The 19,477-nt window shown below is 34.5% G+C and overlaps 2 protein-coding genes across 3 annotated transcripts in view; one reads left to right on the top strand and one right to left on the bottom strand.

Annotated features, from left to right (window-relative positions):
- The window catches only part of NBEAL1 (neurobeachin like 1), a 176,095-nt gene that overhangs the window by 3,935 nt on the left and 152,683 nt on the right, over nucleotides 1–19,477 (top strand). The gene's annotated exons all lie outside the window — the stretch shown is intronic.
- On the bottom strand, nucleotides 13,573–14,142 carry LOC109259188 (60S ribosomal protein L17-like). Its single transcript, XM_053910297.1, has one exon. It carries the CDS (start codon nucleotides 14,140–14,142, stop codon nucleotides 13,573–13,575), a length of 570 nt encoding a protein of 189 aa, XP_053766272.1.

Genomic DNA, 19,477 nt, shown 5'->3' with positions numbered 1-19,477 from the left:
GTATCAAATTCATTTTTACTAATTAAAATTTAAATATTGTCTACCATTTTTCTGCCCTAGTTGGTGTGTTATCCATACCAAACATTGTATACATATCTGATTAAAAAAGATGGCTTCAAAGATTTATGAAGGTCAGGTTCCAAGCAGTAAGGTTAGGACATCCTCCATATTTGTCACAGCGCTGACCAGCATACGTATTTTGCAGTGTCTTAGCCATAGATCAATATTAAGGTACTATCCTACTGTTTGTATATAAGGTGATATTTTAAAAGTTGCCACTGAGAATTATAAAAGTTGAGTAGGTGTTTAAATAGGGTTCTATCAGAAATAATGCTTGGATAATACTGCTTAGGCAAAAGAAAAGAGAATGTATAAATATGTTTTCTACCTGTTAGTCTGGGTTCAGTTGTAAACCTTAATGCTAATGATTAAAGTCTTTCAAGTACGATTAAAGTAAATTACTGGTTTCAGTTTTTGGCAGATGGCTTCTCACGTATGAAACTTCATATTTGAAAATAATTTGGGTACAAAACTTGGCAGTTTGTTTTTTTAACCAAACTTTTCAGGTCTAACTTTTCACTTTCTCCTTCTAGGAACACGATTTAATTGCACTGTTAGAAACATGCATCTTCCTACTAGGTTATTTGTTAACCTCGTGTAGTTATTGTATAATATAGGCTGACTGATTTCTGAACACCCAATATTCCTGCTTACTATAGATTCTTTTACCAGCTTATGTAGTCTGAACTTTTCTTGTCTCCAAATGGTCACCCAGAGTCAAGGATTTTATTAACAGTGCATTTCATATAGCTCTTATAAGTTAAACATTAATTTGAACATGTTTAATCACGTATCTGGATTTTAGTTTAGTAGTTAACTACTTGTTGTCTAAGCATATTTTTCTTGTCTGAGTATGTTTTTATTAAGTATTGAAGGCAAATTTGATTTGCTTTTTAATATCTAAAGATTTTTAGTTCATACTATCTATAGTAGACATCATGTTTTTCCCTGTATCCTTTCACATTGTTTTTTCACATAATGTGTTTATGGTAAGAGAGACAGTGCTGAGAATGATTTTCATCTCTACATCATCCTACATCATCCTTTTTGGAATTCATATATTGCAAATAACGATATGTATGTATCATAAAGTCCATATCTCAACTCCCCTTGGATAGGCATTAAGATATATTTCTGTTCAACATTTAGTCTCTTGGGAATGCTATAGTTGATCACCAGACTATGCAGAAGAAAAACTGAGCCTCTCAAATTGTTTGGTAAGATTAAGTTATTTTTGTTCTGTGTAACAGTGGAAAGTATCAAATACATTAAGTCACTAAAAAGATACAGGGTAACTCAAAAGCATCATGACATTCGAAATGTGGCAGTGTGGGTTAAAATTCAAGGTTCATTTTTGTCATTTGCCTTTTTTTGTTTTGTTTTTTGATGCTAATTTTACACTGAAAAATTTTATGAAGCTACAGAATTAGAGCCAAGATTTAGTCCCAATTCTGCATCTGATCTTAAGGAAAAACCTAAAAACAGGTTATATAATTTCTTCTTGTTTTAGTTTTCTCATCTGTCAAGTGGAAAAAAAATAACTGTTTTTTCATGTTTCAAAATTGTTGAGAAAAAAAATGAATTGATTTTATTTAAATGTACTGTAAGGGTAAGAAACATAAAATGTAGTCTTTATTAGTAGTTTTAAGGTACATTTATGAGCTCAAGAGTGTGTATCATTACTTCCATTTTGCCTTTATTTAAGATAATAATAGAGAATAGTATTCTCACCTTTTTATCTAGTGATGAAGGTATACCCCTCAGTATCTTAATTTTTAATCGTTTTTTTGTTGTTTGTTTTGTTTTTGTTTTTTTTCTTTCAAGCATAGTGCTTAATTATTCCTAATAATAATATGAAACTTTTTTTACTCTAAATCAAGTTTGTTTTGAACCTTGGTGATGCTCCATTTCCTGCTGTTGCCCTTTGTCCTGCTATATCTGGAATATGACTGAAATAGATAGTTTTGCAATGAGCTCAGAGTAAACTTCCTTTTCAGAATAAAAGTTTTGCTTCATAAAGAAAATAGAATATAGAAGTATTTTATTCAGATAAAAAAGCAAATACTTCTTTTTATACATAGATTTGGAAAAAATGAACATAAACTCTTCTAATGAGAAAGTTACAATTTAATTATAATCCTAAATGAACCATTTAGTAAGATGCCTCAATATACATCAACCCTTATAATTAGTCTACATTTAATAAGTCTCCAGTATATGCAAAGTATAAAATGGCTTTTAATTTTCTGAGGTTTAATAACGACTTTTAATGTAAGGAAAGTAATGTTTGACCTTAAGCAAAACAGAGAAAATTGTTAGCAACTCAGTGGTAGTGGTTACCAATTACATGTTTGTTTTAGGAAATATGAAAGCAAAGAATGAATATTTTATATTAGCAGACATGGAAGTGGCCTTTAGGAAAGGAATATTAATTACTTTTGTGATTTGACTTGAGCTTATGTACTACTATAAAAAGTTTTAAGATGCATGAATATTTCTTATTCTTTCCTTTTGAATATCAAAATTTAAATTTCCCTGGTAGAAAGTAGAATTGATAGTACTTAAATGTGTAGAAAGGAGCATGAGTGAAAGATAAAACTCTAAAATAATCCTCAGGGTTTTTTGTTGGCACATTCAGGTTTAATTGGCAATTATTGACGAGTTATATGAACATAAGAGAAGAAGGTCATAGTCAGGGAGTCCTACAGAACATTATCATTTAAGAGAAGGATAGAGGAAGAAGAGTTCGTAAGGAGTTTGAGTGGAAGGACAACCAGGAGTGAGTGGTTGTCTCAAGTAGAGAGCTTTTATAAAGAAGGGAGTAGTCAGTACTGTCATTCAATATGGCAATAAATAAAAGCATTATGGAGCATATATTGGATTTGATATTTAAGAGAGTATTGGTGGCTTTAGCAAAGTAGTTCTTCAACAATGGGGATAAAGATGTTAAAAATACAAATCGCCACGTCATTAATTTTTAAATTAATTTCAACAGGCTTAAAATTACTGCCAAACTGCTGCTATTAAAGTTTGAGAATGTTTACTTTTGACTTTCTTCTCTAGCCAAGGACTTTTATTGGTCTCTGTACCACACTTTGCGTGGCATGATTTTAGAACATCTGAAAATTTTCAGATTGCCAAGATGTCATCTGTAATTTGAAAAATACAGCTCTACAAATTGAGTAGTCACTGATGATCATTTAGTAGCAATGTGAATGTGACCACTGAAATTGAGTACTTAGTTACAAGGTAGTCAACTTTAATATGTTTAAATTAACTTGAAAATTAATAGAAATGAGATCACAAACTTAACAAATTTTTATATGAAACTTACGGACCCAGAACTATTTCTTATAACTCCCAGAGTTCTTGGACCTGTTTCAGAAACATAAGCCTTGATCACTATCTGACATAATGCTGCTACTTTGCCTTTTCTCCATCTTCCTTTCCCTATTGCAAAATTACATGGCAAATTTACTACAAGGGAGTGAAATTTGGAACTAAGAATCTAGTCTATCAAAGTCTGATTTTTTGGTTTCAATTATTCATCTCTCTTCTATATACAAAATCTACTTCATGCCCAGTTTAAGAATTTCAAAAGTCTCATCCAATCATGGTATCAGTTGAAATCCAAGATCTGGCTCAATTCTTGTTTTTATTGATACTGAAACCTGTGACCTCAGAACATGCTATTGATATGTAGCACCCATAAATCGAATATAGAGTGGTGAAACTGATATGGGAATGCCACAATAAAGACTCTTGAAAAAGAAAGAATGGGAGGCATATAGGTGGCTTTGATCCATAGCAGTTCTGAAAACTGGGCAAATGTTGCCTGGTCCTTTTACCTTCAAAGAAGGAATGTTTCATGATTTGATTCTGGTTGTTTCTTGGGAGTGACTGCACAGGCTACTGTTCTCTATTGATCTTCGTGCTATACTTTTTCTATCATTCTTTTGGTACATCCAAAGGGCATTGGAGACTGTAGTTTCTTGTGACTGAACAACTCCCTCATCTGGCTTCTTGCATATAGGAAGTCCCTTATAGAAAATGGGGAGTCCACTTTCTAATTCTTCTGCCTTCACTTTTCTCTCGTCTATGTTGTCCAATAATTCCAACATGATGTTCTGTAGTATTTGAAATAAAAGACATACTTGTCTCCTCCCTCATTGTAGTGGGGAAAAGGCTGGGATTTTCTATTTGGTTAGCTTCAGACTTTGGGACTGAGATGTGTATGTATAACCTCTTTTACTCATAGATGACATTTATGGTAGATAAATGATGTTTAACTTTATTCATTTTTAGGTATACTTTTGACATTTCTATTGCAGGTTTGCTCTATTACAATATATTATAAAAGTACTTTTTTGTGTGTGTGTACATGTTAAGATGTGGATGATCAGACTATTCCTGAGTTCCAGAAAAATAGTAAGACTTAGTGTGAAAAGATCATAACTTGCTTTAATCATTGGTAGGTAGTAGTTGCCATTTAAAAATTCTTCTTCATTAGAATCATTATGAATCATTTGGAAGCAGGTGCTGCTGCATTTAATTCTCAGTAGTCCTTCATTTTAAAATACGTAAAATACAATGCTTATAGGTCAAAGTTTAGTGCCTTGTAGTTTATGAATTTAAGTGTTTGGCCTATCTAACTTGCTTTTCTGTTTACACTCAGAGGCTTTCACAAAAACTTGATTTATTTTGTGAAAATAGAACTTTTTTTCTGACAATTTTATTCTGGTCATTCAAAATTTTTAAGATGTGGGTTACTTTGTAAAATGATTGAAATCTGCCATAATTCCTTTGATGATGTCAGAATTCAGACAATAATTAGCAACACTGATTTCCTCATCTTTTCCTCATCTTTTACTACAAAGAATGGAATTCACTTTATAATATGCCCCTTCTCTTTTATTGGGGAAGCTCTGCTTTTACATATATTTGTATGGACTATACTGTCCTTTAATGTTTATTTGTTTTGAGAGAGAGAGAGGGTGGGCAAAGGGTAGAGAAAGAGAATCCCAAGCAGGCTCTTTGCCATCAGCATAGACCCTAACATGGGCTTAGTTCGAACCATGGATCATGACCTGAGCTGAAATCAAGAGTTGGGCACCTAACCCAGGTGCCCCTGGACTATATTGTCTTCTAAAATATTGAAAATAACTTGTTATTACCTATAAGGAGTATCAACATTTTCTTTTATGTTTAGATTCAAGCTCGTACTCACAGTGAACCAGAGGATTAACTGATCCATGCATTTATTTGTCACAAAAGGCATTCAGGCATTTCACAACAGTTTCTTCTGTAAAAAAATGTAGTTTTGGGACACTTGGGTGGCTCAGTTGGTTGTGTCCAACTCTTGATTTGGCTCAGGTCATGATGTCAGTCATGAGATTGAGCCCCACATCAGGCTCCATGCTGGGCATGGAGCCTCCCTAAGATTCTCTCTCTGCCCCTCTCCCCTGCTCATTCTCTCTCTTATATGCACTCTTTCTCTCTCTCAAAAAAAAAAAAAAATATTAAAAGTAGTTTGTATTATACATTTAACTACATATAATCTTTCCTGACATTAAACATTAAACATTTGAGTGGTAGGAGAGATCATTTCTATTTTAATTTATGATATCATTATGAGGTGAATTATACATTTATTGAATAATTTTGACTTAGGATTTTTGTCAAAATATATTTAAGTACAGTTTTAAAATTTCAGTTTTCTAGTGAACCTCATTTTAGGGATAAAGAATATGAATTTTCTAATTTATTATGAAAAGTAGTAATGTTTTATGCTGGGATTAAATTTTTTTTTAATTTAAGATACAAGTTAATTATGGAAAATACAAACATATAGAAAGTAAAAATTTCATTCAGAGATTTTCAGTTAAAGTATTTTATGGATGTGATTGAAAAGTCTGTGTTAATTATATTTACTACTACAAATAATACTAAGATAATAAGTTTGAAAAACTTCAACCTGACATGAAACTTCAACATTATTTTAAACTTTTAAGCTCCACTTAAAAAGTATCAATGTTATAGTTAGTTAATACATACATAATGGTAGGCTCTTCTTTTTTAAAGAATTCACTGTAGTCAGGGTCACTTGGCTGGTTCAGTCAGAAGAGCATACGACTCTCAGAGTTGTGAGTTTGAGCCCCATGTTGGGTGTGAGCTTATGTAAAAAACTGAGTTAATTAAAAAAATCTTAAAAAAAAAAGAATTCAGTTTAGTCCAAATCAACTAGTTACTGGGTACCTGCTGTATGCACATGTTATTTACTGTAATTTTATCCCTTTAAGGGTATGTCTTCCTCTTAAAAATTTGTTTAATTAATAAACTTTTGGAGCAGTTTTAGATTTATAGCAAAATTAAACAGGAAACTACAGAGAGTTCTTTTGTATTCCTGTGTATGCACAACCTTCCTGGCTGTCGACATCCAGTCACTTGACTGATTTCCCAAAAACACCTGAACCAGAAATTTCTTTATCTACCATGTGTGAAACTTCAAGATGAACACAAAATTAATGCAACAAATCATGTTCTACTTAACATTTCAACATTCCAGATGTTGGCTTTTTCAAGTCTTGCTAATTTTAACTGTGCATTTTCTATATTATGTTGATCAAACCTGGAACTTCATTAGTTATCTGAATGACTAGGTTTTTTTTGTTGTTGTTTTGTTTTTTTGTTTTTTAAAGAAATAACCTAAAGTAAACTTTGAAACCGTTCTCTCTAGGGATTGGTGTATTTCTAAGCCTACTTTTTATGTAGACCTCTATTTGAATATTGCTTTTTATTTTATGTTAAAATGACTTCCAAATCTTTCAATATATGACAGACTTGTCTTTCTTCAAAATTCTGTATCTTTTATCTGTTTAATTGACGGACTTCATCTGTGGGCCTGCTTTTCCAACTAAAGTCAGTTTTCCACTTAGATTGTAGGCCTTGATGTGAGACCTTAGGGAAAATTGCTTAGAGAGACAGGATTTTGTCAAGATTTTAAAGAATAGATAGTAGTGTAATAGTCACAGAACATGTTCCAAGCACATATACATTATACAAAGGAAAAGTGACCTAATAAAGACAATCCTTTTGGTAGTAAATTAAGCCAGGTTGTTGGACCAACCCTTTTTCTGAAAGTCATTTACAATTCTGAATAAAATTTAAGAAGCATCTTAATGGCATTGAAAAGCTTGCAAGCCGGTAAGGCATTATGAAGCTAAATCTTAGTGAAAGCAGGAACTTAGATACATGGAGAATGGAAGCCACTTTTCCTGGTGAACTTGAGCCTTTGTTTTCATGGTCTTGTGGATGGAAGAAAGCAAAGCCAAGGGGCTAATCAGAGTGAGAAGTCTAAGATTTTCCCTTATGACTCTCAAAGTTGTACACCCTTGGGGTAAAGATCAACTGAAAGCCAACCCACCTCACTCTTCCACCTTCACTTTGGGGACTCCAGGGAAAAATGTCTTTGTGTTAAGCAGAGTCAAAAGGTGAAAAGTCCCTGAGATGATGTTCCCACAAGTTGATGCTTTTATGGATTTGCAAATCAGATGTATCCTTTGTTCTAGTTCAAAAAGCCTCAAGTCATGCAGACTAGTCTGGTGCTTGGTAAAAGCAAATGCAGTCCCTTTGGAAGAAGAAACTTTGAGTGCAGATACCAAATATTTTTTCAGATTGCAGGTTAATACTTTAATTCATGATATATGAATCAACCATACCAGGCTCTTGTTGCCTTGAAATTTCTTTCATCTTTTCCAAGGGATTTGGCAGTTACTCCTGTCTTCATTTGCATTAATTGGCATGTGGTAGCTAATTCTTTGGCATGTATTTCTGTTTCCTCTGTTTGAGTGTATCTCCCATTATCAACTTTGTAAAGCACTTAGCGGTTGCCTTGCCATAAAACATAAAATTGTGATTATGTCTACAGTAACGAATAGTTGTATCATTAATGTCAAATTATACCCTGCTGCTCTGTTTTCATGCCTTTTTTGTATACACAGTAACTTCATTTTATTGCCTAATCATAGTATAATTTTTTTTAACATTTCGAATAGCAGTTAAACTCAACATGTAGTACTATGTACACAAATCTAGTAAAAGGTTATCGGTATGAAACACCTGTTACTAGTTTTGCACAGGCATTGACAAGTGTCTTAACAGCAGCCTCTCAGCAATTGTAAGATGTATTTAGATTTCAAAGATACCAAAATGTAAAAGAATTTTAGAATCAAATATGATATAAAATGTGAACTTTTAAAAAGAGTTTTAAAAAAAGGAATAGACTGTCTAGAAATTGGAGGGGAAACCCAGTAATTAAAAACCAGTGAATGTGGTTAATATGAGTTTAGACAACTGAAGAGAATTAGAGAATTGGAAGGGGGATCCTAAATACTTTTTGAATATAACCTAGGGGACACCTGGCTGGCTCAGTCGGTTAAGTATCTGACTTCTGCTCAGGTCATGATCTTGAGGTTCCTGAGTTTGAGTCCCATGTCAGGCTCTGTGCTGACAGCTCAGAGCCTGGAGCCACCTTCAGATTCTGTGTCTCCCTCTCTCTGTGCCCCTCCCTGGCTTGCACTCTTGTCTCTCTCTCTCAAAACTAAATAAACATTCATATATATACATATATATATATATATTCATATATATATGTATATATATGAATGTTAGTGTGGAAAGGTTTAACATGTTTAATTGGACTCTGTAAAGGAGAGGAGATGAAGAATGAGACAAATGTAGTATTTGAAAAGATTACAGGTGAGAAAATTCCAGGATTAATGAATATCCACTGAATTTCAAACAGCATAAGTAAAAATAACTCCATTCCAAGATACAGCATAGTGAAACCGTAATGGTTTTGCAGAAAACCAGAGAAAGGGAAAAATCTTAAAAGCTGCCAGAGAAAAATTCTCTTCAAAGGGATGACAGATTAATAGCTGATTTTTCAGTAATAATGATGGAAGGGGAAAAGGTCGACATCATTAAAGAAAAAACTTACCAGTCTGTTATTTCCAATCAATGAAATTTTTTCAGAGGAAAGTGAAATAAAGCCATGTTCAGCAAAACAAAACTGTTCAATTAACCAGGAAAATATAACAATTTTAGATTTGTGTATACCCTATAAATAGTCTCAAAATAAAGCAAGCATTGACAGAATTACATGGGTAATTCTGAACATTACCAAATTCTGAACCCAAATGAACATATGGGGTTTTTTTCTATTTGACTTGATTTAGTAGTTTTTTTTAAAACTTCAGTAACTGATCGATTGAATAGACAAAATATCCATAAAGATACAAGATTTAAACAATAGGATTGACAAATTTGATACAAGGGATTTATGTAAAACACTATACCCAACATACATTCCTTTCAAGCACACAAAACACTTACAGAAATGTTACAGGAGACCTTAGAGAAAATTTTAACAAATTTCAAATGATCAAAATAATAGAGTATATTTAACAATGAGAAGGAAGAAATCAATAACAAAATAGATTAAAAAGGAAAATTTGGAGGCCATGAAACACCCTTTTAAATAAACCTTTGATGAAAGAATAATAAAAATTAGAATTTTGGGGGACCTGAATGATAAAACTATGCATTTTAGAACTGATAGGAAGCAGCTATACATTACTTAGGAAAATTTATGGCTTTAAATAAATACGTTTTTTAAAAAGGCTAAAAATTAATGAGTTAGACGTTTGAGGTTGCCAACCTTAGAGTCCTCTCCTATGTTGTACCAGGGTTCTCTGGTGACCAATAGAATTTGGCAAAAGTGATGGTATGTCATTTCTGATATTAGAAAAGACACTTATTTCCATCTTAGTTACTCTTTATCTTCTTGGATCATTCACTTGGGAATGCCAACTGCTGTGTCATGAGCAGTCCTATGTAGAGGCCCATTTTGTGAAGTACTGAAGCCTTGCCAGCCACCACATGAATGAGGTTGAAAGTAGTTCTTCCAGGGGAGCCTGGGTGTCTAAATTGGTTAGGCGTCTGACTCGGTTCAGGTCATGATCTTGTGGTTCGTGAGTCTGAGCCTCGAGTTCAGCTCTGTGCTGACAACTCAGAGCCTGGAGCTGGCTTCGGATTCTGTGTCCCTCTCTATCTGCTCCTCCTCACCTCGCGCTCTGTGTCTCTCTCTCAAAAATAGATAAACATTTAAAGAAACGGTTTTTAAAGAAAGTAGTTCTTCCAGCCCAGTCAAGCTTTGCTATGACTGCAGCCCTATTTGACATCTTCATTATGATGAAGGCTCATGAGAAACTCTGAGCAGGAACCACCCATCTGAGCTGCTTTTGAATTCTTGATCCAAAAAACTGATAAAATATTGTTTAAGCTCCTAAATTTAATTTGTAATGCAGAGATTTATTATTAATATGCCATCCATTTCAAGAAGACAAGAATAAACCCGAACAAAGTAGAGTGGGGCAAATTGTAATGTTATTTTTAATATGAAAATTCTCATTTATTATGTTTATTTTTTTATATATTGCAGGAAATAATATGCATATAAGAAGGCTGACATAAAAAGGGGTGTATTTAAATTTTTTTAAGTTTATTTATTTTGAGAGAGAGAGCACACATGTGAGCATGGGAGGGGGAGAGAGAATCCCAAGCAGACTCTGCACTGTCAGCATGGAGCCCGATGTGGAGCATGAACCCTTGAACCGTGAGATCACGACCTGAGCTGAAATCAAGAGTCAAATGCCTAACCAACTGAGCCATCCAGGTGCCCAGGAGTACGTTTAATTTTGATAAATCATTATCTATTATATAACATCTTGGGATGAATGGCATAAACATAATGTGTAAATGGATATAGTCTTACTTAGGAACGTGGAAATGAGATTAAGTTAATAGCAGTTTCTTTTGCAAATCTTTCTAGTAGTAATGGTGATACAAGGAAATTAGGAGGTTTATTATTAAAAAATTACTCATAAAATACTAGATCTAGAAAAGGATGATCAGATGTACCTTCTGAAGGACATACATGGCAACACCTATGTAGTATTTTTTGCCAAAAAAAAAAAGAATCTAAATTTGATAGTTTCTAGATCTACTAATGAATTGGAAATATAGAGGGCCGAGGAACATGTCAAATGACCTAAGAATAAGCAGTCAGCAAAGTCCTAATGTGAGAAATACTATTTCACAAATGACCCAGTGTCTTCAACCAATAAATTAGGCCAAAAGTAAATGTAATGGAAACCCATAGGTTTAAATAGAGCTAAAAATACACCAACCAAATGCAATTTGTGGACTTTATTTGGGTCCTGATCTTATCAGACTTAAAAAAAGAATATTTGTAAGCAAATCAGGAAAACTTGAACAGTAACTGATATAAAGGAGCTGCTAATTTTTTCAGATGTGATAATATTTCATATTTTTTAAAAATTCCTTTTAGGAATATGTTTTGAAATGTAGATGAAATGATGTGTTTGTTTCAAAATGATCTAGTTGAGAATGGGGATACAGGTGAAAGATTATTGTTCATGCATGATTTGATAATTAAAGCTAAGTCATTACACAATTCTCTCTACTTCTATAAGTATGTTTGAAATTTTGTTTAATAAAATTTTTTTAGAAATTAATGAAATAATACATGTAATGGAAAAGATCAACCAAATAAGTTGTGTCTTTGATAAAACTAATAAGTCAGGAATATAAGGTTCATGGTTATATAGTTCTTAAAAATTTCACATTATAACTACCACTTCCAATGCCATTCACAAGGCATATTTCATCTTTTTAAAAAAAGCTTTGTCTAATCTTTATTTATTTTTTGAGAGAGAGACAGAATATGAACAGGGGAGAAGCAGAGAGTGAGGGAGGGAGATGCAGAATCTGAAGCAGGCTCCAGATCCTGAGCTGTCAGCACACAGCCCGACGTGGGGCTCGAACTCACGAACCATGAGATCGTGACCTGAGCCGAAGTCGGATGCTCAACCGACTGAGCCACCCAGGCGCCCCAAGGCATATTTCATGTTAAAGATAATATGTTGTTAAAAATTGTGTTTAATTTTGCTTAACTAGTGCTTCTCAAACTTGATGAAGCACAGCCATTTTTGGTTTTCTCCTTTTTGTCTAACTTCACATTGTATTTGCCATCATAGTGAACAGTGTTCCTAAGTACTTGCTCAGGAAATTCTGACTTCTCCAGTTTTATTTATTTAACAGAACTAGGTATTGTACATCTTTGATAATATCTTGCTGTTTTCTATCTGGAATTCCCTCCTCCTTGAGTATATCTGCTTATAATCTGTGAAAAACATGGGGCGCCTGGGTGGCGCAGTCGGTTAAGCGTCCGACTTCAGCCAGGTCATGATCTCGCGGTCCGTGAGTTCGAGCCCCGCGTCAGGCTCTGGGCTGATGGCTCGGAGCCTGTTTCTGATTCTGTGTCTCCCTCTCTCTCTGCCCCTCCCCCGTTCATGCTCTGTCTCTCTCTGTCCCAAAAATAAATAAAAACGTTGAAAAAAAAAAATTAAAAAAAAAAAAATAAAAAAAAAAATAATCTGTGAAAAACTTTTGAGTGGTTCTGCTACTCAGTTACTTACAATTTTGAGGGTCCATAACTCCCTTTTTATTATTTCAGTACTTTTTATAACTGTGTCACTTGTGCTATTTTTCATTTATTTGTTTATGCCTCTTTTCTATGGAACAGTGAGCACTTTGAGGATAAGATTACGTATTTTTTTGAGGTACAATTGATTTAAGATTATGTTTTACTTGTCGTGATAGCCATAGAGTCTAGTACTGTTAATTAGTTGGTATGTATTTATTAAATGTATTTTGAGGTAGCTAGGTTCTGTCAGAAAAACTTGACGGATGGCCTGAAAGATGAATTACCATTAATAATGTTTCTTTGTGTGTGTGTGGGGGGGCGCCTGGGTGGCTCAGTTGGTTAAATGTCCAACTTCAGTTCAGGTCATGATCTTGTGGTCTGTGAGTTCAAACCCCGCATCGGGCTCTGGGGTGACATCCCAGAGCCTGGAGCCTGCTTCAGATTCTGTGTTGCCCTCTCTCTCTTCCCCTCTCCCACTCACTCTCTGTCTCTCTCTGTTTCTCAAAAATGAATAAACATTAAAAAAAATAAAAGTAATGATTCTTTTGGGGGGCAGGATTTATCTTCTTTTGGTAGGATGTTAGAAACTATATTATAAATGTAACTGATTGAAGTGAACTTTTACAATGCAACTCATGCAAGTTGGAAGCTTCACAGTATTGGTTGAAATATGTATATGCATTTAAAAGTTTATGGTTTTATTTATTTTTATGTATTTAATTAATTAATTTTTAATTAATTTATTTTTAGTTAATCAGTTAATTAAATTAAATTTATTTTTTTCAAAACATGTTTATGAACCAAAATTAGTGGCACAGTGCTAACAGAATAATCTGTTTCTAATTCTAATCAGAAGAAAACCTATTTGATCCATTTTGTGAGGATACTTGAAATATGTTTAATAATAAAGACAACCAGTGTTCTGTTTTTACTTTTATTTGCATTTATTTGTTGCATAATTTACTCTTGGCCATAAGTTTTTGTTTCTTCAGTTTCTTCTGCCATATATTTTTCTTCTGTGCAACTTCCTCTTCTGGTTTAGGAACAATCTGCTCTTTTTCAGTAAGGATCATCTCAATGTGGCAGGGAGAGCTTATGTATGGGTTAATCCGACCATGAGCCCTGTAAGTTCTATGCCGCATTTTGGGGGCTTTGTTCACCTGGATGTGCTCAGTGACCAGAGAATCTACATTTAAACCCTTAAGTTCAGCATTACTCTCTGCATTTTTAAGCATGTGCAGTAAAAATTCAGCACTCTTTTTGGGCCAGCGACTCTGTGTCCAGCCCCACTGTTTGGCCTGGGCACATCTACCAACTCCACCATTGTAGCGTTGGAATGGCACCCATTGCTTCTGCAAAGTGACAGCTTTCAGATACTTGGTGGCTTTTTGGATATGCATACCGTAGATGGTCTGGGCAGTTTCACATATATTCTTGAAGTGAACACGAAGATTTGAACCTCTTGATTTACATGAATTTGTGGTCTTTTCCGGGTCATGTGAATAGCTAACCATTTTCAGAGATCACCTTGGGCCACTTACAGGAAGAGCAAAAGTTTATAGTTTTAAAAGTTGAAAGAATACTACAACCCAAATATCCTTGCATGAAGGAAGTAAGGTATTCCCTTATTCTTACCTGTACTTACCCCTTAAGAACTAGGTGAAATTGTATGGGTCTCTCTTTTTTTTTCTAATTTTTTTATGTTTATTTTATTTTTGAGAGACAGTGCAAGTGGGGGAGAGGCAGAGAGAGAGGGGTACAGAGGATCTGAAGCGGGCTCTATGCTGACAACAGAGAGCCCTATGTGGGGCTTGAACTCATAATGGTGAGATCATGACCTGAGCTGAAGTTGGATGCTTAACGAACTCAGCCACCCAGATGCCCCTGTATGGGTCTTTTAATTCCCTTTCCTACTAAAGCATCCCCACAGGAGAGTGGATCTTAAGATGTAATTTAAGTAATCACATTTGTCTAGTGGCCACCCTATTGGACAGCACATCTCTCTCTCAGTGTTTAAACCTCATGCTGTGGTAATGGGGAGCCATCGAAAGTATTTGAACAGGAGAGAAGAAATGACTAGATTTAAATTTAACAAATCCCATTAGTAGCTGTGTATAGGGAGGAGAAATTGAAGCTATAAAGACTAGTACATAGGGGGTGTATAGCTCAGTGGTAGAGCATTTGACTGCAAACACTAGTACATAACTACATAACAGTTCAAATGAAGGACTATCTTAAACAATGGCAGATGGTTGGACAAATGTTTGCAAAATCAAAGGTGATTTTGTAATTATTTCATAACTACTTATTACATTGGATTATGACCAGCTTGATAGCAGAGTCTGTATCTTAATGGTAACAAACATTTTGAGTAATTGCTAAATGGCAGGCATTGTTGAATGCTTTACATATATTATCTCATTTAGTGCCTTCAGTACTCTATGAGGTAGGAAATATTAATAGATGAAGAATGGATCAGAGAGATGAAGTAACCTGCCTAAAGTCACACAGCCCATAAATACAAATATTTGATAGGAAAAGAATACAATTAAAATCATTAGGCAAGGGGCATCATGAAATATTTAAATGTGTTGCCCAGAATATTCCTGTTTTATGTGAGTTTCCTAGTTTTTGGCACATCGTAGGTTATAAAAATAATATTAATACTTGAGCATATACTTTGTGCTAGGCATTGTTCTAAGCCCTTGAAATAGATTATTTAATTTTCACAAAGATACTATCAGACTCATTTTTATAGAGGATAAAATTGATGTGCAAACATAGGATAACTTGTTTAAGAAAGTAGCAGGGCAGGTATTAAGAGTCTACATAATTGGACCCCAGTGTTCCTGCAGTATATAATACATTTGTGGGTTGTATTTAATTAATGTACAAATGGAGAGAGAGACCATACTGTGGTGTTTCAGTATGCCAAACTCTTAACCATGAAAGTGACTAAGCTTGAAAATTTAATTAATACGGTTTCTGGGTGTGTGGAGATCTTTCTTTTTATGGTTTTTGGCAGTAAAATGTAGATTCTCTAAGAATTTTGTCAGGCTGTGTGGAATGTGGCTGTATTATGTGTTAAATTGTTTATGGCCCTGAGTTTACTGACCCCAACTCTTTTCCTCTTATTTGCTCACTAAAGTAGTGCTTATAATTCAAAGACAGTATAGTGTAGGGGAAGGAGTACAGTTGGAGTCATATATCTTGCACTTTAATCCCAGCACTATCAATTACTAGCTGTATGACTGTAGACAAGTTATATATTCTAGAACATCCCTTTTCTACAGAATGGGGAAATGAAACCTCTGGATAGGTTTAAGGAATAAATGGGATGATACATATTTTTTTAAAATATCTGCTGTAGTACTGAGCACATGGCATGTGCTCAAAAAACTGTAACTGCCTTACTTTTACTAAACAAAACATATTCAGATTTAAGTACCATTTCTTCCCTTATGATTGTTCAAATTCCTAGAAGAACTCTGTACCTGACAACCAATTGGTAACCCTGACCTTTAGACTTTGAACCAGATATTGTAGAGTTCCTAAGTAAACTATGAGGAGAAATGCATGAATTCTTTATGGTGTTATGAGACTGTTTTGTATTGAACTTTTACAGAAAGATAATCCTATGCTTTATTAAAAGCAACAATGGTAAGGAAAACTCCACCTACTTGTATTTCTGGAATCCTATCCTGAATGGATAAATGAGTAAATGAATAAATGAATAATGTGCTAGTTGAAAATGAAAATAACAAGTATTGGAACGCTTGAGAAAATTTCTCATATGAGGTAGTTCTTTTTCTGAGATATTTCCATTTTCTTTCTCAGTCATCATGTAGATAGTGGCAATTCATGATCTGATTTTGGAACAGTATATAAATAGAAAAAACAAATACACAAAAGGTCAGCAGTCTCTGCATATTCTGGGAACATTCTTTTAGCAATTCTGATTTGTAGTGTAATGCTTTTATTTTAGGGAAATAAATTACTTGAGTTCCCTTTATCCAAGAGCACTGCCTAACTAATAATATTTAATGGCTAAGTAGGACTTCTGAGTATCATTGAAATTTACTGCAGTAAAGAAGTATTGAGAGGAAGGAAATAAATCTGAGCATCATTTTTAATGATGCAGTGTATATTTAATGACATTTCTGAAGAATCCTTTTTTCTTTAAATAAACTTTGAGATATAACTTACAGACCATAAAATGCACAAATTTTAAGTGTCAGATTTCATGTTTTGATATAAACAAACATTTGTGTAACCACTATATAAGAGAACATTTCTATCACTTAGGAAACTTCCCTTTGTGTCCCTTTGTAGTCCTCCAAAGGACAGCCGGCCAGTGATCTAATTTCTGTCACCATAGTCTGCTCTAGAAGTTTGTATAAATGAAATCCTACAGTGTCTAAACTTTAATGCCTGGTATTTCTTGCTCAATATGTTTTTGAAAAATTTTAGATCTTTTTTTAATGTTTATTTATTTGTTTTGAGAGTGTGAGTGCATGAGTGGGGGAGGGACACAGAGAGAGGGAGAGAGAGAATCCCAAGCAGGCTCTGCACTGTCAGCACAAAGCCCAAGGTGGGGCTCAAACTCACGAAACCATGAGATCATGACCTGAACTGAAATCAAGAGTGAGAGGCCTTAACCGACTGAGCCACCCAGGTGCCCCTGTTCTTGAAATTTCTATTTGTTGTTGTATCAATGGGTCTATTAAGTGTTATTCCTGAATAGCATTCCACTGTATGAATATACCACGATTTCTTTGTCAGTTAACTGGTTGATGGAATTTTGGGTTGTTTCTAGCTTTTGCCTATTAAAAATAAATCTGTGAATATTTTTGTATGTTTTTGTAGTTATATATATTTTTTCTCTCAAGGAGGGGCCGTGTGGTATGTCTGTGTTTAATTTTAAAAGAAACTTCCTATTTTCTAAATGATTACACCATTTTATACTGCTACCAGAAGTGTGAGTTCTAGTTGCTCCACATCTCCAACACTTGGTGTGGTCAGACTTTTTAGTTTTAGCCATTCTAGTGGGTGTGTAATGGGTATTCCATTTGATTTTTATTTGCTTTTCTCTGGATAACTAATGTTGTTGATCATGCTTTCTTACACTATTTGGTCATTTATGTATTCCCTTTTGTAAAGTGTCCGACCATTGTTGAGTTGCTGTCTTTTTAGTATTGATTTTTAGGAGTTCTTTATATATTCTTGGTGTAAGTCCTTTGTTAAGTGTATGTATTAAGAATATTTTCAGCTCATGTATGGCTAGCCTTTTCATCGTCTTAATGGTGTCTTTTGCTGAATAGATGTTTTTAATTTTGATTATGAGTTATTTATTTATTTAATTTATTTTTGGTTTGTGATTTTTTTGTGGCCTAGCCAAGAAATCTTTGTCTACCCAAAGTTGCAAAGGTACTCCCCCTATATTTTCTTCTAGAAGAGTTTAGTTTTAGTTTTTATGTTTAGGTTAATGGTGTATCTCTGATTTTATTTTATTTATGTATTTTGTGTTTCTCATTAATTCATGAACAAATATTTATTGAGCACCTGGTCAGTGCCAGGCATTGTTTAAGCACTTGGTATCCATTAGTAAACAAAAAGAAGTTGCTCATGGTAAGCCCTTAGAAAGGCCTTGCACTTGTGAAGCCTACATTTTAGGGGAAATGACAGACAATAAATTAATAAGTAAATAATATGTTACGGTAGAAGGTGAGAAAGCACCACAGGCTGGGGAAACACAATAGTGTCAGGTAAAGGTTAGTAAGAAGATTTGCAGTTTTAAGAAAGGGTAAAAGTAAGCTTTCTTGAGAATGCCATTTAAGGAATGACTTGAAGAAGATGAGGGAGTTAGCCATTCATCTATTTGGGGGAAGAGGCTTCTGGGTAGAGAAAACAGCTATTAAAAGACCATAAGGTGGGAGTATGTCTGGGATGTCCCAGTAACAGCCAGGGACATGAAGTAGAGGGTGATAGTGGATAAGATCACAGAGATACGGGAGGGAAAATTGTTTAGAATCTTACGGGACATTGTTAAGAGTATAGCTCTTTGTGTGAGTTACATGGGAAGTCATTTGAGGGTTCACTATACTTAAAAGACATTTTATTTATTTTTCTTTTTTAATATAATTTATTGTCAAATTGGCTTCCATATAACACCCAGTGCTCATCCCAACAAGTGCCCTCCTCAAAGCCCATCACCCACTTTCCCCTCTTCCCCACCCCCCCTCAACCCTCAGTTCTCTGTATTTAAGAGTCTGTTATGGTTTGTCTCCTTCCCTCTCTGTAACTGTTTTGCCCATTCCCTTCCCCCATGATCTTCTGTTAAGTTTCTCAAGATCCACATATGAGCGAAAACATTTGGTATCTTTCTCTGACTGACTTATTTCACTAGGCATAATACCCTCCATTTCCATCCATGTTGCTGCAAATGGCCAAATTTCATTCTTTTTCATTGCCAAAGTAGTATTCCATTGTATATTTAAACCACATCTTCTTTATCTATTCATCAGTTGGTGGACATTTAGGCTCTTTCCATAATTTGGCTGTTGTTGAAAGTGCTACAATAAACATTGGGGTACATGTGCCCCTATGCATCAGCACTCCTGTATTCCTTGGGTAAATTCCTAGCAGTGCTATTGCTGGGTCATAGGGTAGTTCTATTTTTAATTTTTTGAGGAACCTCCACACTGTTTTCCAGAGCGGCTGTACCAGTTTGCATTCCCACCAACAGTGCAAGGGGGTTCCCGTTCTCTCAGCATCTATAGTCTCCTGATTTGTTCATTTTAGCCACTGTGACCGGTATGAGGTGGTATCTCAGTGTGGCTTTGATTTGTA

Source organism: Panthera pardus, unplaced genomic scaffold (assembly GCF_024362965.1).
Source record: "Panthera pardus isolate Hobbes unplaced genomic scaffold, ASM2436296v1 HiC_scaffold_10, whole genome shotgun sequence".
NCBI lineage: Eukaryota > Metazoa > Chordata > Mammalia > Carnivora > Felidae > Panthera > Panthera pardus.
The sequence above is the reverse complement of the archived record's forward strand: the minus strand, read 5'-3'. Positions and strand labels throughout refer to the sequence as shown.

Coding starts and splice junctions, on each gene's coding strand:
- LOC109259188 (XM_053910297.1), bottom strand. CDS start 14,142: ATGGTTAGCTATTCACATGACCCGGAAAAGACCACAAATTCATGTAAA.